We start from the raw sequence: 22,089 nt of genomic DNA, 5'->3' as shown, positions 1-22,089 counted from the left end.
TGTCCAGTAAATTTACAAAATTATATCTATCAGACAGGTAGGATTTAAACCAGCTTAGCGCTGTTCCTTTGATCCCTACAACATGTTCAAGTCTTTCTACAAGAACATTGTGATCAACTGTGTCAAAGGCAGCACTGAGATCTAACAAGACTAGAACAGACACAAGATTCTTATCAGAGGCCATGAGAATATCATTTGTAACTCTCACTAATGCAGTTTCAGTGCTGTGATACTCTCTAAAACCAGACTGAAATTCCTCAAACAGAGCATTAGTGTTTAAATGCTGACATACTTGGATGGCCACTATTTTCTCCAGGACTTTGGATAAAAATGGAAGGTTAGATATTGGTCTGTAATTCATTGGGTCATCTGGATCCAGAGAAGGCTTCTTAAGTGAAGGTTTGATTACAGCAACCTTAAAATCCTGTGGTACATATCCATTTACTAAAGATGGATTGATTATATATAGAATGGGGGCAGTAACCAAAGGAAATGCATCTTTAAATAATATGGTTGGGATTGGATCCAAAATGCAAGTTGAAGGTTTAGATGAAGCTAATATTTTTGATAACTCTGAAAGCTCAACTGGATCAAAACGGTTCAAGCACAGATGAGGTTCTACAGTCACCTCTGATGCTGCCTCACTTACTGAGGAAGAAGAAATCACATTGGGGAGGATGCTAAAGATTTTGTTTCTAATAGAATTAATTTTACTCGTGAAAAATCCCATAAAGTCATTGCTGCTGAGGGCTAAGGGAATAGATGGCTCAGAGCTATGATTCTGTGTAAGTTTGGCAACTGTACTGAAAATAAATTTAGGATTATTCTTATTATCCTCAAATAGCGATGGAAAAATATGTAGCACCACCAAATGATACCTGAGCACAGCCGTGTCTGCAGCTCACAGCTCCCCCAGGCCAAATGTGGAGAACCCAGGGGCACACCACATGTATTTTCTTGGGCCTTGAAGCAGCAGGTATCTAAACGTAACATAAGAGTTCTGTCTGTGATTGAAATGTGTCGGTCGTAAATGAAACGGCTCTTAAAGCCAGCTCGTTGATGTGACCGATTAGAGTCGGCTTCCCCTTGGAGGAGCAGGACTGACAAACAGACTACCTGCAGGTCCCCGAGCTGCTGATGAATGGCTGAATGTCTGCACATGGCGTGCACACACACCGTGGGCCTCTGATGACCGTCAGACCGGGAAAGGATGGGTGGGGGTTGCAGCACACCTCCGATCAGTGAAAGCAGGGTGAGGGATGGCACGCACAAAATATCTGGATTATGACATCATTCCTAAGCAACCCACAAAGTCTTAAAGGGACACAGCCCCATTATGTCTGTTACAACTGCATAAAGGTGAGGAGAAGGTTGAAAACAGGTCAGGCAGCAAGGTTTGGACACATTTTGACTACAGTGACATTTAAAAGGCAGAATGTGGAATATGCAACAGGACAGTTTAATAGTTCAAAGTTAATAAATATTTAACTTAGAGTTTGTTTTTGTCATTTAAAATGTGTTTTTGTAGCTTTCTGCTTCATGTTGAAGAAATGAAGTTATGTAAATAATAAACAGCTGATATAACGTATATTGTAGATTAGCTTACATGCTGTTTGCATCATTTCTGGCGATAAATTAATTTAAGAAACAAAAACTATGAGGAGCCATTTGAGAGCCAAAAGATCTGATTCATTTTAGTGAGCCGAGCCGTAAGAACTGGTTCTCAAAAAGTCAGTTCCCATCCCTGGTCTGTGAGATAAGAAGTAACCCATATATGGACAGCACCAAAGAGTCCGGTGTGTTTGAACCGGGTCAAAAGAATGTTGTGTATCAAAGGCAGCGCTTAGATCCAGTAGCACCAGAACCATCAGGTGTGTCATGTAAAAGGGCTGGTGATGTGGTTCACTCTAAAACCAGACGGAAAGTTGTCGAGGCCATCGTGTACATGGATAACATCATCAGCTGGATTAGTAGTTGAGTTGGTTAGACACCCGTCTGGGACTGTTCTATGACATCCAGGGACGACCAGTGTTGGGAGTAACGCGGTACAAAAGTAATTAATTACTGTAATGCATTGCTTTTTGCTTTAATGTGGTCATGTAAAGCATTACAGGGAAAGAAAATGGTAATATTTACTCGGTACAATTGTCAGTAACGCGGTAATTACAACGCATTTTTAAACCCAGAATCAAGATGCGGGTTTCCTAAAAATTCAATTTGCGGGAAGCCAGAAAAAAGATCCAGTATCCACATACATTACGTCATTTATGGACTCAGCTTTGCAGGCATTCTATGAGCAGAGAGGACGCAGCGGTAACAGCTCAAATACTCCAGCTGCGTCCTGCGCGCGGCCGCTGTTATATTCACAAAATCGCTCCACCAAAACCAAGTCATTCGTTTACGATCGTTTATATCCGCCCATATTCTCTGGTACTTCATGTACTTTTCAGCTGAGTTCATAATCTGTGCCCCGGTGATTTCAACTCATTGCTGCTGGAGCGCAGCGCATATTAAGCGTTTTATTTAGTTATTTATTTATTTGCGTTCGGTAGATCCCTTTGGCTGATTAGTTAGAAAGTAGGAAATCTAGGGAACACTTTTTCTGGAAGACGGAGGAAACATGCAGCATGCAGGAAGGTTAGAGAGAGAAAGGGCCGGAAATTATTCAAATAAAATCAAGAAAACAAAACAAAGTGCTTGAAAAGAAAAAAGTAGGTAGATTTATCCCCAATACACATTTTTACCAGTGAAAAGCAATAATATATAAGCATTTAATATTTATACATGTCATAGAATCAGATCACCCCAGAAGTCAGTCCCACATCCAGGGCCGTATCAAGGCATTTGGGGACCAAGGCAAATATAGGGTTGGAGCCCCCACCACCTCACTCCCTGCCATGGATGTAATTTTCACTTTAGAAGTGGGGAGACACAGGGTGGGGTGTGGGGGGTGTGTGTGTGTGTGTGGGGGGGGGGTATCTTTACAGTATGCTCTAATGGGAAACAGGCTTCAACACAAACGGTTGTTTTCCACTTGGTCCTAGAGCTAAACCAGTGTCAATTTAATATAGCGTAATATTGTTTTTGGATGGTAAAAAGTGTAGGGGTCAAAACTTGACTTTGGAAAAAGTGCGGGGGACATGCCCCCCCCCCCCCCCCCCCAAAAAATAACATTACGCCCATGCTCCCTGCTCAGATGGCCCTATAAGATGGCAGCATGCTGAGAGTACAGATTGTTGTTGCTTTTATTTAATAAACAATCATTTTAAAGCGCTGTTATTATATCTGACTGTTTTAACAGCAGTCCTAGCTCAGACACCACATCACCTTCCACATATATGTCATGAGCTCACTGAGCGTCACATGACCAGACTCATATTGAAGTTGTTTTGGTGAAAGTAACTTAAAGTAATGCAAAAGTAGTGTAATGCCTTACATTTTAAAATCAGTAATATTGTAATGTAATGAATTACTTTAAAATGAGGGTAACAAGTAATAAATAATGCATTACAGTTTTGAAGTAACTTGCCCAACACTGGAGACGACAGAACTGGACCTGGTGCTGCAGGTTCAGCGACTCTCCAGCAGGTGGCGCCATCTCTTTGAGCTGCTGCAGCATTTCTTTTCTCCTCAGTTGCACCTTTTGGATCTTTTCCAGACTCAACTTCAGATCCAGACACTAAGCTCAGCAGAACCAACTGTTTGGTTCAGAAGCTCTGATGTCAGTTTGTTCTGATCAGTATCTGAGTTTCTGCAGAATCACAGCACTTCTCACTCACACACACACACACACACACACACGCACACGCACACACACACGGGTATTCAGAGGGAGGAGATAATGACAGAGTGGAGGAGTTTCTGCTCTGCTACTCAGTCTGAATTTGTCTCACAGGACGTCTCCGTCTGTCCTTCGGTCTCCCGTCATGAAGCTACCTGGTTCTGGACCACTGATCCTCCTGTTTCTGCTCCACATCAAATCTTTGCTCACCATTTCCATCAGCAGACACTCAGGTCAGATTTACAGCTTTTCTAGTCTCACTCGCTCTTCTGCTGTGGTGGATCAGTCCTCCAGTCTCTGACCTCTGCACACGCTAGCTCTGAGTGTTCAACTCTTCAGAAACGTGAGTCTTTATGACTTTCAGATGTTTGGAGAATGTGAACTGTTTGAATCCAAGTTTTCGCTGGGCCCTCCCAGGCTCTGTGTGTGTGTGTGCGTGCGTGCGTGCGTGCGTGCGTGCGTGCGTGTGTGTGTGTGTGTGTGTGTGTGTGTGTGCCTGCTTGTCCTGTGACTGGATGGGTCAGAACAGCTTGTGTAGTCATAGATCAGTGAGTAGACCAGAAGTAGGTCTTGAAGGATTCAGGGGGTTCCTGGAGAAACACACACACACACACACACACACACACACACACACACACACATGCAGAAACACAGAAAAAAATAACATTTGAAATAACCAACAAGAGAAAACATTTTGCTGGTCTGGGAGGGGGCGGAGCCTATCACAGGTAAGCACGATCAGAGAACACACTGTGCTCAGTTAGAAACAAGGAACTTCATCATGATAAAAATAAAGTGATGTGGTGGAACAGAGGCAGACTGAAGGTTAACAACACATAAATACATCACTGAAACGGTACCAACTATGACCAGAACCACGTGATCCGTTCCCACTAAGGCTGCAGACAGATGGTTCATCCATTCATCTTTAGGTTCCAGTTCTTCTTAAAGTTTAAAGTGTAAAAATGAACCCGTCTGGTTGGTAGAAGCATCAGTCCTCTTTGATTGTGATTTGGGGACTGATCTCATCTGGACCCAGAGACCTCTTACACAAACTGAAACTGTCTCTGTGTCTCTCAGATGCTCTCCAGCAGGTTCTGTCGGAGTTCAGTATCACTCGTCCCATCAGAACCGACTCAAAGGGGCGTTTTCTGTCAGCATCACTGTCCACCCAGCACCGCGGACGCAGAAAGAGACACACCACGTCATCAAACCTGCCTACTGACTCGAACAATGTCAGGACTCAAACAGGCATGCCTTCATTACACCAGGATCTGCCTTCTTCACTTTCATCCAGCAACAGTTGGAAGGGGCGGGGTCCAGAGGCAGAAGATGAGGCGCAGCTTTTCTACAACGTGACAGTGTTTGGTCAACAGCTCCATCTAAGGCTCTGGCCCAACTCCCGCCTCATTGCCCCCACTGCAACCATGGACTGGGAGGAGTCAGGACAATTCTACTCTGAACCAATCCGAAACAACCACTGCTTCTACACTGGAACAGTGGCAAATATGGAGGACACGTCTGTCGCCATCAGCAGCTGTGACGGGCTGGTAGGTGTCAGCTGACCTGAAAGGTTTCATCACACAAGTGCCTTAGACCGGTCTGGTCGATGCAGATTAGAGTAATGATGGGTTACATTTGCTCTCTCACTGATTGATCTCTTTGTGGTGGTACAAGTCACCAAGAACTAGAGGACTTAAGCAGGGTCAATAGTGGGTGACCTGGGTGAGAAGAGTCAGCTACAATATTCCGGGCTCTATTCCGGCATCTGGAGCTGCCAGTGCTCTCCAAGGTGGGCAGGGAGCAACCAATGATCTTGTCTTCTGATCTGATGACCCCCTGCTGAGCAGGCAGCAAACCACGTGGTGACGGAGTACGCCAGCACTGGCTCAATGGTGGCCCTGTAGAATAGAATAGAATAGAATAGAATAGCCTTTATTGTCGTTGTACAGGGTGCAGCAAAATTGGAGGGCCACTCCCTTTGGTGCTAAATGTAAAAGAATACAGGAAAATAAATCAATAATATTATAAATGTAAAACCAACAGTAAGATGTACAAACGCACAGAGCAGCAGCATTAGTTGGTTTAGTGCAGGTCGCTACTGTAAGCAGAGTTTTAGCATAGTGAATAACACAATAGCACGTATACATGCCAGTGCACATGATCAGTATTGAACAGTACGTGTGTGATTCGGGTTAGTGGGTCCACCTGGTTCTGTGGTTGTTTACTACGGTGATGGCTCTGGGAAAGTAGTTATCCCTGAGTCTATTTGTCCTGGTTTTACGTGACCGGCACCGTCAGCCTGGCAGTACCGGTCACACAGCTGGGTACTGAGGTGAAAGTAGTCCTTGATGATATTGCCGGCTCTACTGAGGTAGGGAGAGTGGGCAATGTCCTCCAGGCTGGGCAGAGAGCAGCCAGTGATCTTCTGAGCTGTGCTGTTGACCCTCTGCAGCACTTTCCTGTCTGCAGCTGATTACCTGCATACCTTGTTGTGCTGCCATATACTAGGATGCTCTCTAAGGTGGCTCTGTAGACCGTGACCAGCAGCCTGTCCTCCAGGTCGTTCCTGCTCAGGAAGTGGAGACGCTGCTGGGCCTGTTTTGCCACCATAGGATTTGCAGTCCAGGAGAGATCATCAGAGATCTGCACACCCAGAAACCTCATGGAGTGTACCCTCTCCACACAGTCCCCGTAGAGAAGGGCCGGGTCAGCGCTGCCTTTCCTGAAATCCAAGATAACTTCTTTAGTTTTTGTGGTTTTCAGTTGGAGGTTGTTTACACACCACGCGGTCAGTCTGTCAACCTCATCTCTGTAGTTGGGACGGGCGCACGCAACGCCGTCCTACCTAGGGCTCTCCGACAGGCTCACAAGGACGGACGGAGTCAAGCTCTCTTTTCTAAACATCCGTCCGTCAAGACCATCGACATATTTACTGGACAATGGGTTTCCATAGGCTCCAATTATAAGTTTTTGTGCCAAAATGGGAGGTGGCCACCACCGCCATTTTGACCGTGTCACAGGTTCCGTCAAGCCCAGACAATTCGAAAAAAGGGAAGAGAGGTGGAGCTGAGGGTGGGATCGTTAGGCTGGGATCGACTGACGACACCCGTCGAACTGAAGCGATGTACCTACAAGCTAACCCAAAGCTAACGCGGAGGTGGGAGCTAAGCTAGCGGAGATAGCAACCTAGCTACAACCAGAGTTAACTGTGCACAACACCAGAGCTTCTGAGTCAGAGATACGCCGGGCTGACCGCTGGGTAAAACCGGGTGGAACACAGCGGTCTCCCGAGAGCTCCACAAGCCGGCAGCCGCACTGCAGACAAGCGCCGCTGCGATCTGAGATGCGCCAAGCTGCCACCGGGGAGGGGACCATACCGATAGTCGGAACCCAGCTCCACCCATTTTCAGAAATGCAGCGTTATGTTAAATTCACTATTAAATTTAAACTTCATGGTTAAACAGTACATGATAAAATCTAAGCTCAGCTAGTGCAAGAGCGGCAGTGACCTAAAATACATAAATATAATTTTACTTACCGATAAAATGAAGTGGAGACTCCTTGGAAGCTCTATTAGTCCAACTGATGCCACAGCAAGTCATTTTGTCCAAAAATTGCACAAATAATATCCAAACAAGAATACACAAACGCTCCAACTAACGGTCTAAGTTGAGAGACTGAAAATAGCGGAACAGTTTCCAGGCCAGGCCGAGGCTCTACTGAGGCCTTTCCACGGAGCTAGCTCTGTGGTCACGTGGGTCTGATGCTCATTAATTATACAGAATTTTAGGCTTTTAATACACTTAAACAGAAGAGTGAGAAAAAATTCACCCCCCTCAGAGTTGTCATGAGTGTAAACTAGATCATTTAAACAAAAAAACATGTTCTGGTACCAGGCTGTAAACGTGTTTATTTCTGCTGTGAAATTGGTATTTTTAACATGGGAGTCAATGAGGATTTGCTCGCTTCTGACACCAGCCCCTAGTGGATGAGGGTAGAACTGCAATTTTTTTCACTCCCTGTTTGGCTTCATTTCCAGACCCGAATTATGGGGGCTTGGTCGAGACAGAGAACTCAAGCTCGTGATTGGTCAGGATGCCGCTGTCATCCACACCACCGCCATCGCACCGTCAAAAGCGTAAAGAGAGCCAAGGATATCTAGCGGCAGACACGGAGCAGAGTGAAGAATACCTCGCAGAAAAACTGTAATGTGAACATTTTATTCCCCGTGACTGGAGGAGTGAAAAGATGCAAAGGCAAGCATTTTATTCGTGGGCGGAAATGACGGGAAACGTGAGTTTAGAGGTGGCGAGCGCATGAGGAGGTGGAGGAGAATGAGGGACAAATTAGTCCGTGTTATAAAGTCTCTTAAACACATAAAAACACAATATAAACACACCATAATGGACCGGATACATGACAGGAGACCACAGAACAGCGCTACGCCCTCTGGTGTCTTGACGGGGAATTGCTGTGCAACGCTCCCCAGGAGACGGAGTATGAATTAGGCTTAAGCGTGATGGTGCTGGGAAGGTGGGGGCCGAGTCTGACATTCTGTGGTCTATTCGTCAGAAAGTCTTTAACCCAGAGGCAGACGGGGTGGAGAGTCCCAGGTGAGGCAGTTTCTCGACCAGGATCCCTGGGATGATGTAACTGAATGATGAGCTGAAATCCAGGAAGTGCGTTCTCACATAACTTTCTTGGTGCTCCAGATGACTCAGCGCAGTGTACAGCGCTATGGAGATGATGTCCTCAGTGGATCAGTTTGCCCTGTAGGCAACTTGGTGAGGGTCAAGAGTAGAGGGCAGACAGGCCCTGATGTGCTGACGGGCCAGCCTCTCGCAGGACTTCATGTTTATGTTTATGTTTATGTTTATTTAGCAGACGCTTTTATCCAAAGCGACGTACAGTTTATAACCTGCAGGGCATGTTGTGATCAGTGGGGGAAACCGGAGTACCCGGAGGAAACCCACGCATGCATGGGGAGAACACGCAACTCCACGCAGAAAGGCAGCAGCCGAGTTTCGAACCTGCAACCTTCGTGCCGCGAGGCAACAGTGCTAACCACTGCGCCACCATGCAACTTCATGACTACAGGCGTAAGTGCAGATGCCCTGAAGATGTTTAGGCTGTCCACTGCTGTCGTCTTGGCGATGGGGATGATGGCGGAGGTTTTGAGGCAGGGCGGTACGGTGTTGAGTGACAAGGACGGAATATTTTAGTGAAGACCCCAGACGGTTGGTCAGCACATGCTCTGACAACCTTTCCACGTATTCCGTCAGGGCCTGCCGCCTTCCTGGGGTTCACTGACCTCAGAACACATCTCACTTTATGCATCTGAAGTGTCAGCTGGGGGCAGGTGGAGGTGGTCGGACCGCTGATGGCCTGTTTGCAGGCGAAGAAATGGTTTAGATACTCAGCCAGCGAGGCGTCAGTCCTAGATGTCGCCTGGTTACTACTCCTAGGGTCCTAGTCAGCAAAGTGATCCTCGACCTTCCTCCTATAGGCTGCCTTGGCTTTCCTGATACCTCTGCTCAGGTCGGCGCTAGCCGCCCTGTACACTGCCCTGTCCCTGACTTGAAGGCAGTGTTGCAGCTTATCAGGAGGGATTGCACTTTGCTATTTATCCAGGGTTTTTGGTTTGGAAACACCTTAACCCTTTTGTTGACGTTGACAGTGTCAACACAGTTCCGGATGTAGGAGAGTACGGTGGTCGTATACTCATCACTATTTGGGTCATGCCGGTGTAGCGTGCGGCCTGCTAGCTCGACTGCAGCATCAGGAATCAGCAGGTGAAGCCACGACTCTGTGATCAGAATAATGCTGCGGTTCGGTACAAAGCTCGCGGAGGCCATCTGTAGCTCCAGTCTGTGGGTGATGGAGCTGACGTCTGACAGAGAAAGGCTCCGTAGTGCTGGCTGGTGAAATTGTTTGTATAGTCTAGCATCTGAGCCCGACCAGCATCCCCTCTTTTTTCCCAATCAATTCACCTTTACTGTCGTTGCAATTTCTATAATGAAGTTTATTGTACTCCGTGGATGATCTTAGGTCCTCACTCATGCCATTAAAATGAATAAAAAACGATCAAAAATGGATCAAGCGTTTGCACAGACATCCCCCCTTAGATCATTAGAGGCTCACGTCATCAGATTCAGTTTCGTAGTTGCTCTGGGCACAAAGCTGTTTCTCCATGTCGATCGACAGCTTTGACAGCTCTGCAGTGCCGTCCAGATGGTAACAAAGAGAAGAAACAAGTGCGAGGGTGGGACACATCTCCCAGGATGTACGTTGCTCTGTATAGGCAGCGAGTTCTAAAAATGTCCTCCAGGGGTGGCGGCGGCACTCCGACTATCTTTTGGGCTGTGTATTAACTCTTTGGAGACTCTTCCGATCTGCCTGTGTACAGCTGGAGTACCATGATGTGAGACAGGAAGTCAGGATGCTCTCCATGCCGCAGTGATGAAAAAGCTTTCAATAGCTCTGCTGCCAGCCCACGTTCCTTAATGTTCTCAGGAGAGAGTAGAGTCTCTGTTGGACCTTTCTAACTAGGGCAGTGGACTTAATGGTCCATGTAAGGTCATCAGTGATGGATGTCCCCAGTAGCTTAACACTGGAAACTTTCTCCACTTCCTCTCCTTTAATTTCCATGATACTTCCTCTCGGGTGTAGGAAGTATTAGTCTCGCCAAACTTCTTATTCGCGTTCAAAAACAAAATGAACACTAATATTCGTACATTCACAGAGAACTGAGCCGCTGCGTCCTTCCGCGCCACCATCATCATCAAAGATGACGCTTTCTCTCCCTCCGGCGCCTGCTGCACTTGCTGGGCAGGCAGACCATCCTCGTGTTCGCTGATAGTCGCCAGAAACAGACAAACTGTGTCTGGAACCTAGGTCAAAAGACGCCAGCAGCCTCTTCGTGAGATGGTTCCCGTGCAACCCTCACAGGAAAGAAAGTCTCTGCCAAGCTTCTTTCAACAGTGCTAAGGTGTTTGTTTTCCACCACAGGTCCTCTTAAAGCTTTGTCCCCAGGAACCTGAACGAGCCTACCCATGTGCCCTTAATGAACAGAGGAACACCTCTACCCTTCCACAATCCTTTCTTTGGTCTTCATTATTTTGAAAGCCCGATTGTTCAGGATGCACCAGTAGCTCAACAGGTTGAGCGGGTTGTCCAGTAATCGGAAGGTTGCAGGTTCGATCCCGGCTCAGGACAGAGAATTCGGCCTGTGTTCGGCAGCCTCGCCTCTGTCAGTACTGCCCCAGGGCAGCTGTGGCTTCATCGTAGCTCATCCTCATCAGTGTGTGTGTGTGTGTGTGTGTGTGTGTGTATGAATGGATGAACACTACCCATAGGTTATCTCATCACCCCCATGATTAACCCACCACCATGGTAGAGGCTGAGGGCACCAACAGTGTAGAAGGTGTACAAACGGGGACTCGGCACCCTGTGGGGAGTCTGTGCATGGTCTCGGAGTGGATGAGTAGCATTCACCAAACTTAACTACTGCAGGTGATTGGTTAAGAAAGTCTTTATTTCTAGAGCACATGAGGGGGGTAAAATTCAGCTCTGTTGTCTTCTACCACACACACACAGGGAGGGTGGTGTTAAATCCTGAGCTGTAATCCCCAAATAACAGTCTGGCGTCCGGATGCTCTAACGATAACAATGAAGGGCGGTGGAGATGGTGTCCTCGGGCAGTGGGTCACCCTATAGGCAAATTGGTGCACATCAAACTTTTTGGGAGGCATAACTTAAGGTGTTGAAAATGAGGCTCTCAGAGCGCTTCGTCACCACAGATGTCAGGGCCTCTGGCCATTGAACTCCATCAAAGTGGACTTTGTTGCCACTTGGGTTGTTGTAGCTGCTTTTAAACAGGAGGGAACCACAGCCCTGGGCCGGCGAGGTGCTAAAGAGCCGAGTCAGGACACCCACCACTTGGTTGAAGATTGATCTATGGATCAATAATGGATCATGGAGGTTAAACAGATGAAGGTCAGATTCTTGTGTCTCCAGGCAGGAATGATCCGGATGGGGGGAGATGAGTTTTTCATTGAACCGTGGGACCAGTGGAGCCCAGGAGAGCAGCAGCAAGAAGAAGGAGGACAAAAGCACATCGTTTACCGTTCCTCAGCCATCATCAAAAAAAAATCTGCTGTCAGTCAGACGGAAACCTTCAATCAAACCACAAAAGATTTTGTCCGAGGTAAGATGACATGATAATGAGGCCTGACGTACCCACAGGTCTGGTCTACCGGGGAGACATTTGGATGCAAGGTTAAACGTTTCGATCACATCTGTGTGTGTGTGTGTGTGTGTGTGTGTGTGTGTGTGTGTGTGTGTGTGTGTGTGTGTGTGTGTGTGTGTGTGTGTGTGTGTGTGTGTGTGTGTGTGTTCTTGTACATAGTAGCTACTGAGGACCATTTTCACCATATTCCCTACAAAGTGAGGACATTTGTCTGGTCCTCACTTTTTTTTTACAAGCTTAGTGGTTGGTTTTAGAGGTTTAGTGTGAATTAAGTTTCAGTTAAGGTTAAGGTTAGAATGGCACTGGTTAGTGTTAAAGTTAGAGTATGGGTTAGGCGTATGACAGTCTCAAAGATGACTGGAGGTCAGTGGGGGGTCCTCACTAAGATAGAAAGACAGATGTGTGTGTGTGTGTGTGTGTGTGTGTGTGTGTGTGTGTGTGTGTGTGTGTGTGTGTGTGTGTGTGTGTGTGTGACTGTACTCGTGCGTGCGTGTGTGTGTGCTTGTGATTGTGAGTGTACTCGTGCGTGTGTGCGTGTGATTGTGAGTGTACTCGTGCGTGCATGCATGTGTGTGTGTGTGTGTGTGTGTGTGTGTGTCTGTGTGCATGTGATTGTCAGTGTACTCGTGTGTGTGCGTGTGTGATTGTGAGTGTACTCGACCGTGCGTGTGTGTGTGATTGTGAGTGTACTCGTGCGTGCGTGCGTGTGTGTATGATTGTGAGTGTACTCGTGCGTGCGTGTGATTGTGAGTGTACTCGTGCGTGCATGCATGTGTGTGTGTGTGTGTGTGTGTGTGTGTGTGTGTCTGTGTGCATGTGATTGTCAGTGTACTCGTGTGTGATTGTGAGTGTACTCGTGCGTGCGTGTGTGTGTGATTGTGAGTGTACTCGTGCGTGCGTGCGTGTGTGTATGATTGTGAGTGTACTCGTGTGTGTGCGTGTGTGATTGTGAGTGTACTCGTGCGTGCGTGTGTGTGTGATTGTGAGTGTACTCGTGCGTGCGTGCGTGTGTGTATGATTGTGAGTGTACTCGTGCGTGCGTGTGATTGTGAGTGTACTCGTGCGTGCGTGCGTGCGTGTGATTGTGAGTGTACTCGTGCGTGCGTGTGATTGTGAGTGTACTCGTGTGTGTGTGCGTGTGATTGTGTGTGTGTGTGTGTTTCTGTGTGCATGTGATTGTCAGTGTACTCGTGTGCATGCGTGTGTGTGATTGTGAGTGTACTCGTGCGTGCGTGTGTGTGTGATTGTGAGTGTACTCGTGCATGTGTGTGTGTGTGTGTGTGTGTTTCTGTGTGCATGTGATTGTCAGTGTACTCGTGCGTGCGTGTGTGTGTGATTGTGAGTGTACTCGTGCGTGTGTGTGCGTGTGATTGTGAGTGTACTCGTGCGTGCGTGTGATTGTGAGTGTACTCGTGCGTGCATGCATGTGTGTGTGTGTGTGTGTGTGTGTGTGTCTGTGTGCATGTGATTGTCAGTGTACTCGTGTGTGATTGTGAGTGTACTCGTGCGTGCGTGTGTGTGTGATTGTGAGTGTACTCGTGCGTGCGTGCGTGTGTGTATGATTGTGAGTGTACTCGTGTGTGTGCGTGTGTGATTGTGAGTGTACTCGTGCGTGCGTGTGTGTGTGATTGTGAGTGTACTCGTGCGTGCGTGCGTGTGTGTATGATTGTGAGTGTATTGTGCGTGCGTGTGATTGTGAGTGTACTCGTGCGTGCGTGCGTGCGTGTGATTGTGAGTGTACTCGTGCGTGCGTGTGATTGTGAGTGTACTCGTGTGTGTGTGCGTGTGATTGTGTGTGTGTGTGTGTTTCTGTGTGCATGTGATTGTCAGTGTACTCGTGTGCATGCGTGTGTGTGATTGTGAGTGTACTCGTGCGTGCGTGTGTGTGTGATTGTGAGTGTACTCGTGCATGTGTGTGTGTGTGTGTGTTTCTGTGTGCATGTGATTGTCAGTGTACTCGTGCGTGCGTGTGTGTGTGATTGTGAGTGTACTCGTGCGTGTGTGTGCGTGTGATTGTGAGTGTACTCGTGCGTGCGTGCATGTGTGTGATTGAGTGTACTCGTGCGTGCGTGTGTGTGTGAGAGAGAGAGAGAGAGAGAGAGAGAGAGAGAGAGAGAGAGAGAGAGAGAGAGAGAGAGAGAGAGAGAGAGAGAGAGAGAGAGAGAGAGAGAGAGAGAGAGAGAGAGAGAGAAAGAGAGAAAGAGAGAGAAAGAGAGATGAACTGCTCTTCAACTCTGAGCCCAGATCCTGCAAAGCTGTGAAATCCAGACTGCCACGTTGCTACTGGCTCCAGCTGGAGTCCCCCCTTTGTGATGTGTGTGTGTGTGTGTGTGTGTGTGTGTGTGTGTGTGTGTGTGTGTGTGTGATGTGTGTGTGTGTGTGTGTGTGTGTGTGTGTGTGTGTGTGTGTGTGTGTGTGTGTGTGTGTGTGTGTGTGTGTGTGCGTGCGTGCGTGCGTGCGCATTTGTACTTACTATAAACTGAGAACGAGTTTCAATTCTGTATGGAAAAAAAGAAAAACAATGAAATCTGTCCAGGAAAGTTAGCCGAGTTGACCAAGATTTACTAAACACACACACACACACACACACACACGTCTGTCTTTCTATCTTAGTGAAGACCATCCATTGACTTCCATTCATTTTTGTGACTGTATTATGCCTGACCTTAATCAGAACTAAAGTTTAGGTCACACAGTTCTTCTACTACCAACTGGTAAAGAAGTGAGGACCACAAAAATGACCTCACTCTGTTGGTTAAAACCTCAAAATGGTCCTCCGTGTGTAGTAAGTACAAGACTACACACACACATGCGCACACACACACGGGTGAAAATATAAAGTAGGTGGATCAGCTGTTCTCATCAAACTGACAGTTGAAGCTCTGTCTTCTTGGTGCTTTCACATTAGCGTCAGATTGGTCCCTTCCATGCCTGGAACTTGGTTTCACACACAGGTCAGATTTGCGTTTTCAGTTCCAAGGCGACTCCTTCTTCAGACCTCCTCCCCAGCGGTCAGACTAAGACCGGGGCGACACTACAGACTGATTGGCCGGCTGAATTTACGCCTACCGCCTCCGATCTGTGAGGAGAATGAGCCAGCGGGGGGTTCCTGCATGCATGATTCATTTTCATGCTGTTGTAGCATGGAGCTGTGTGTGTGTGTGTGTGTGTGTGTGTGTGTGTGTGTGTGTGTGTGTGTGTGTGTGTGTGTGTGTGTGTGTATGTGTGTGTGTGTGTGTGTGTGTGTGTGTGTGTGTGTGTGTGTGTGTGTGTGTGTGTGTGGCACATGATCATGAGGACACACACAGCAAATTAATAAAATAATGTGGTTCAGAGTCTCCAAAAGCAACACAGCTTATGTCCGCCCTTGTTTACCTTATAATGGAGGGCACTGCAAGCGCGTTTTAAGCTCCACCCACAGACTCAGGAATTTCCGCATTCCTGAGAAGTCCCTTGGATTTATATGTGAACACTACACCGCCTGTTCGAGACTGAACCCATGCCATCCAGCCCGACCAATCCCCGACCGTGCCGACGCTAATGTGTAAGCGCCGTTAGATGCAAGTGCAACCAAAAACAGTGTCAGATGTTGATCTGATCTTTTTGAATGTTTAATTTTAGGTCCTCTCCTTGGCTCCTTAAATTTTACCCAGACTCTGGTTCCGCCTGGCTCTGGTTCTGTTCGCCGAAGGCGGTCCACCATGGATGAGCAGTTCTACATTGAGGTAGGTGTGGTGTTCTGCACAAAACCAAGTAACAGCTGAGCCAACAGAATTCTGGTTTCTAGTCTGTGTTCTTCAGGTTCTGCTGGCCGTGGACTATTCTCTCCTTCTGTTCCATGGGCGTGACCACATCCAGAAGTACCTGTTGACTCTGATGAACATAGTAGGTATAAACTCTGAAAGGTGTGCTGTCTCAGTGATGCTATCTGACCTGCTCACGCCCTATGTTCCCACATGCTCATTGAGGTCAGCTGATCACCTCCTGCTCTATTCCACGGATGTGCTATAAATCATGGAGTGAGCGAGCACTTGTCCATGCTGCCGCCCCCCTGCTTTTAGCGTTTTTATCTTAGTTTGATTGTTTTTAGTTTGTTGTATTTGCCTGTGCAGCAATTTGGACAGCTCTAGTGCTGTATTTGAAATGTGCTATACAAATTAAATGGTATGATATGATAATGGTACGATCAGAAGGGTTTACTGGTCCAGGTGAGTTGGGGGACATTGAGTCCGAGTGGACCATGTTCCATGCCTCCATTGTTGAGGCAGCCGACCGGAGCTGGGGCCGCAGGGTCGTCGGTGCCTGTAGTAGTGGTAACCCCTGAACCCGCTGGTGTACACCGCCAGTTAGGGATGCTGTCAAGCTGAAGGAAAAGTTCTATTGTGTCTTTTTGGCCAGTGGGACTCCAGAGGCAGCTGATGGGTACCGGCAGTCTAAGCACAAAGTGGCTGGGGTGGTCGTAGAGAAGGTGTGCTGCTGACCTTGACTCGGGACGTTGTGGATAAGTTGGAGGAGTACTTCAAATACCTCCTCAATCCCACTGACACATCTTCTAGTGAGGAAGCTGGAGTCCGAGGATTTTGAGCTGGGCTCTCCACTGTCTGGGGCTGAGGTCACTGAGGTGGTCAAATGCTACTCAGTGGCAAGGCCCCAAGGGTGGATGAGACCGGCCCAGAGTTCCTTAAGGCTCTGGACATTGTAGGGATGTGTTGGTATGCAAAAGAGGGACAGTGTTCCAGCTACAGGGGGATCACACTCCCGAGACTCCCTGGTGAGGTCTATTAAGGGGTTCTGGAGAGGATGGTTCGTCGGATTGTTGCACCTCAGATTCAGGAGGAAAAACATGGTTTTCGTCCTGGCCGTGGAACACTGGAGCAGTTCTATACCCTTAGGGGGGTCCTGGAGGGTGCGTGGGAGTTCGCCCAACCAATCTACATGTGTTAAGAGGATTTGGGGAAGACGTTCGACTGCATACCTCGGGAGGCGCTGTGGGGGGTACTCCGGGAGTATGGGGTACCAGGCCCTTATGACGTTCTGTTCATAACAATTATGGACAGGATTTCTAGGCACAGGAGATCCGTTTTGGTGGCCTGAGGATCAGGTCTCTGCTTTTTGAAGGTGAGTGGTCCTGTTGGCTTCATCATTACATGATCTCAGGCTTTTGCTGGTCTGTCGTGGTGAAGAGAGAGCAGAGCCAGAAAGCGTAGCTCTTGATTTACTGGTCGTTCTACGTTCCTACCCTCACCTATGGTCACGAGCTTTGGGTAGAGACCGAAAGAATGAGATCACGAATACGAGTGACCAAAATCAGTTTTTTCTGCAGTGGTGCTGGGTTTAGGTTAGGGAACATGGCTGACTGGAAAATGGGAGAGTCAAGCTTATAAACTGTAGCTGTCTACACTCCCACGTCCCTACCCTGTGAGGAGCCATTGAAGTTGTTACTCCCTATTGTGTGAGAATGGTTGTTTTGCTGCAGGTGGGTGTGACCTGAACCCAGTCAGAAATGGCATACCTTCTTGAATGAGAAGCAAAACATCTTCCATAAACCAAAGAATTCCAGTTGCCTTTATTTGAACCTCTTTAGATTACCATGACCCGGAGGACTGAGAACCTTCACCAGCATAGTTCTGAGATGTTCTGTGTGTCTGTTCCAGGTTAATGAGATCTATCAGGATCATTCTCTGGGAGGAAACATGAACGTGGTCCTGGTCCGAATCATCATGCTCTCTGGAACAAAGGTACCATCCCTGCTAAGGTCTGGTTTTGCTGATCTGACCAAGATTGAGAACATAACCAATTTATTCTTTAGTGCATTCGGTTTTCTTATTTTAATAAGATTAATGAGATCGACAGGATTGGTGGTGCATCTGCAGTGATGCAGGCATTATACCGATCTGTCATGGTGAAGAGAGAGCTGAGCCAGAAGGTAAAGCTCTCGATTTACTGGTTGATCTACGTTCCTACCCTCACCTATGGTCACGAGCTTTGGGTAGTGACCGAAAGAACAAGATCACGGACACAAGCGGTCAAAATTAGTTTTCTCTGCAGGGTGTCTGGGCTCTCCCTTAGAGATAGGGTGAGAAGCTCGGTCATCCGGGAGGGGCTCAGAGTAGCCCCTGCCGGGCCCCAGGGGCTACTCTGAGCTCACCAGCCCAGGGCCCTGGCAGGATGGGCTGGGGTCTCCATGCCCTGGGTGGTGGTTTGACAACAGAGGTGCCTATTAGGGCCAGTAGGGGAGCTGGCTCCCTGGAGGGATAAGCCCAACCAGCCATTCCTCCCCATCCCCGCATATTTCTCTCCTCCTGTTCCCTCACATCATCACACAAACATACACATAGGACCTTGGGGGGTGGGCAAGTCAGGGAGTGCCGGTATGGATCCCATTTCCGCATTCCTGTGGCAACCTGCCCCCCAATTTTATTTGCACCTTATACACTTCCACTGACGACATTCCACACAAACACACACTTAGGGCCTTGGGAGTGAGCACATTCAACGGCATTTGGCAGGGGGATATCTCAGCCTCCTCCCGGGTGCCGGTGCCCACTTCCAATTTTGAACCGCACTTAGACACTGATGGCTGAGGGTGTAAGTGGGGTGGTGCAGTGGCATCAGCCAGCATAGGCCGGATGATGTCCGCACTGTCCGCTCACCACAGCCATGGAATACACCTCATGATCACACAACACTATATTGGAGCAGGCGGAGGGAGACTAGGGGTCTTCGCACACCTCTGTTGTTGCTTGGCTTCCGGGGGCTGGAGGCTAGGAGGGAGATCTGGCCGTCTGGTTGGGGTCTGGGGTGGTGGGTTGCTGTGCTCAGCGTTGGGCGGGGGAGCATGCTCATCAACACCCCAGCAGAAAGGGTCAAACTCTGGTAACCGGTGATGGTTGTACCCAATGTGCAGCAGTACCGGGACCAGAGTGAATAGGGTGTGTATGGGGAGCATGAGTGGGTGTCCGGCATGCATTTTGTAAGTCTTGGGTTGTATGTGCATGTGTGAGCATGAGGGAGGGAGTGTGTGACTGTGTGACTGTGTTTGTGTATGACTGTATATGTCAGGTGGGGCCTTTGACTCCTCCCCTCTCCTGGAACTTCTTTTGATGATATAGATCTTCGTCCCCCCTCCCCCTGCCACACCTGGTGTGGGGGGTTGTGCCTTGGTCTGCCTGAGTGTTCGTGGCTCCCGGGTCTGGGGGTTTAAGATTTTTGGCATCTGCCTGATCAATCCCGGTGGCTGCCTGGTGGGGTCTGGGTCCCTGGGCTCTGCTGGGTCCCCGGCGGGGGTGGTCGCCCCTGGGTCCCGGGTCGCTGGGTCCCGGGCTCGGCCGGCTAGGGGTGTGAGGCTGCGGCCGGGCCTGAGGGCTTGCAGCTGATATCTCCCGGGACTCTGCCGGCTGCTGGTTGTGGCTCCCCGGGGCGACCCTCTGTGCCTCTCGAGGGGGGCGGGGGCCTTTCTGGTTGCAGTCTCCTTGGGGTTCCTGTGTTCTGGGGCAGCGCCTGGATCTCTGGGACTTGGAGCTCCCCACGTCTCCTGCACATCTTTGGGGGCGGATCTGTGGTCCCTCACACTCTCTGTTGGACGCTCCTATAGAGAAACCTTACATAAACCTTACATGCACTGTGATTTATTATCGTGTGATTGTTCAGTTAAACAATGTTGATTATATATTTCTTCATCAAGTTGACGCAGTGATAGCTTGATCTTGTTGTATTGTTGTTGTGTCCCATTTTTTTTTGTTCTTTTGCTTTTTTTTGTCATTTTCTGCAGGTCTAGAAGCAGACTCTTGTTCATTATTGTTTATTTTTGTGGACCCCCCCCCCCTCCCCACCTCTTGTCTTTTCCTTTCTCTTTCACCTCTGTCTCCGTGTCAGGTCGGAATTACAAAGCATTCAAAAACAATAACAATAAAGTTTTAAGTATCAGGAGTGACATTAAAAGCAAACGCTCTGATGCTCCACCTCAAGGCTTGTTACCAGCATTCAGACATCAATTCTGTTTGCTTCACAGCCAGACAGGACACTGTAAAAATAAATAAATAAATAAATAAATAAATAAATAAATAAATAAATAAAATTATATTTTGTTGGTTGGGCTTTCATCTGTGGTGGTGGTGTCAGGTGCGTCACATGCTATTTAAGTGGGTCCTCAGGTGTTTCGGATGAGCGATTACGCATGGGTGGCGGGATGAGCATACGGTTTTTACCTCTTGCCACACCATGGCACGAAATATTCCTTTTTTGTGACACTCAACTTTGAGCACTACTAACCTTAGAACAGCATTATGTAAAACGCCAGCTAGTGCTTGTGAAGAAAATAAACAAGACTATTGCACGGCCAAAAGATGTTTGATTGATGAATAGAAGCACGTCAGAAGCCGTTTCCGCCCTCACCCAGCTGGCTGACAACAGGAAGTGTCAGCACAACAAGTAAAAACCCTTCTCACTTGGAGAAAAAAAAAAGGTCCACGGCACTTCTGACACAGATCCTTTGGAAAGCGTAGAGCTCATTCTGGCACCGCGCAGAGGAGTTATTCAACGACGCCGCTGTACTCCTTCATGAGCATCCTGATGAGAAGGCACTGTAACAACGACATCATAGAGGTACCGATGTAAACAACACCGCAGCCTATATGTCTGAACGTGGATGTGGAACCAATTGCAGAGTTTGATGCTGCGAAGCTGTCAGTTGCGTCAGTGGGTGTGGTGTCCCCTTCAAGGTGCAGCGATTGTGGTTGTTTGGATCCATAAAGGATGACAAGATCATCAGTTGTTTGAGCTGTGCAGATGATGCTGGAGTGGCCATGCTGTGAATCAGCATGAATCAGAAAAAAGAATAATCAAACCGACTCCAAAGGCGTTTTTAATGATGATTGAAATTTTCAGAAGGAACAAAATTATTGTTTCAAACAAGCAAAAAAAATAAAGGCTAAAATTGAACTGTTGGTCTCATGAGGAAATGTATGTGCTGTTGAACAAAATCTGGAGAAGTTTAAAAAATGTCGTGAAGATGCTACTGAAGCTCATATTCACAAAGGTCTCTCTTCCTGCAGAAGAACAGGAAAAGCAACAGCAATGGTTTGATTTGGAGAAAGAGGCCAGTGATGCTTTTATCGATAAAATTGCTAAATGGTTAAAGGAATCCTGGAAGGTGATAAAATAATACGAATGAAGATGTTGACGCTGCTGATAAAAGTGAAATGGTTCAGTGTCATGATGATATCAATCCTGAAGACAGTGTGTCGAACATATCAAGCAAAAGGTCAAGGAGAAGCCATTCTGGTACATCTGCCTCCAGCATTTCTTCTGCATGTTTAAAGGCAAAGGCAGGCAGAAAGCTGCTGCTCTAAAAGCGAATCATGAGCTGGAGGCTCAGGAAGAAAACCTCAGAATGGAAAGAGAGAAATTGAGAAAACTCAAAGAACAAATGGAGATTGATACACAAATTGCTGCCGCTGTTGCAAGACTGTCTGTGTTGGAAGGCAGCGATGTTAGTGGAAAGGCCTGCTCTGATGGCATGAACTCATATATGAGCAGAGATATAAAAGGACCAAAAGAGTGAATTTAAACCCAACGCAAAGGAGTTTATTCCGAAAAAGGATGGTCAGTTAAGAGAGCAAGAAACACAAAAGGGGTTTGTTTCATATACCCAGGACGTGAGACCAAAGGTGAGAATTGAAAAGGAGATATTTTAATCTCTAAACCCAAGAAAGACTCTGGTAAATGTTTCTACAGCGACACCATCCGTTACAGAAAGAGAGGAGCAACAACACCATATTTAGCCTACTCAAAATACAGTTCTTCAGGATTCAGTCTGTGAAATCGTGCAAAAACAGAATGAAATTACTGATACGCTGATGCAACAACAGAAGACCACCACTTTGCCACAAAGAGAAATAACGCCATTTGATGGAGACCCATTGCAGTACATTTCATTCATTAGGACATCTGAACATTGTGTGGAACACAGAACAAATAATTCACAAGATTGCTTGTATTTTTTGGAGCAATGTACCGGGGGAAGCCAAGAGCATTAGTAAGAAGCTGTCTGCACACG

The 22,089-nt window shown here is 47.6% G+C and overlaps 1 protein-coding gene across 1 annotated transcript in view; it reads left to right on the top strand.

The window, feature by feature from the left end:
- Positions 1 to 3,817: 3,817 nt before the first annotated feature.
- Positions 3,818 to 22,089, top strand: part of LOC107387186 (A disintegrin and metalloproteinase with thrombospondin motifs 2) — a 44,614-nt gene continuing 26,342 nt past the window's right edge. The window contains exons 1-6 of the mRNA XM_054731010.2: positions 3,818 to 4,014; positions 4,862 to 5,331; positions 11,801 to 11,990; positions 15,654 to 15,757; positions 15,834 to 15,917; positions 17,687 to 17,770. Of these exons, the coding sequence (XP_054586985.2) occupies positions 3,927 to 4,014; positions 4,862 to 5,331; positions 11,801 to 11,990; positions 15,654 to 15,757; positions 15,834 to 15,917; positions 17,687 to 17,770 (1,020 nt within the window). The 5' untranslated portion in view covers positions 3,818 to 3,926. The remainder of the gene's footprint in view (positions 4,015 to 4,861; positions 5,332 to 11,800; positions 11,991 to 15,653; positions 15,758 to 15,833; positions 15,918 to 17,686; positions 17,771 to 22,089) is intronic.

The sequence above is a fragment of the Nothobranchius furzeri genome, chromosome 10 (assembly GCF_043380555.1).
Source record: "Nothobranchius furzeri strain GRZ-AD chromosome 10, NfurGRZ-RIMD1, whole genome shotgun sequence".
NCBI lineage: Eukaryota > Metazoa > Chordata > Actinopteri > Cyprinodontiformes > Nothobranchiidae > Nothobranchius > Nothobranchius furzeri.
Note: the sequence above shows the minus strand (reverse complement) of the source record. Positions and strands in the feature narration are given on the sequence as shown.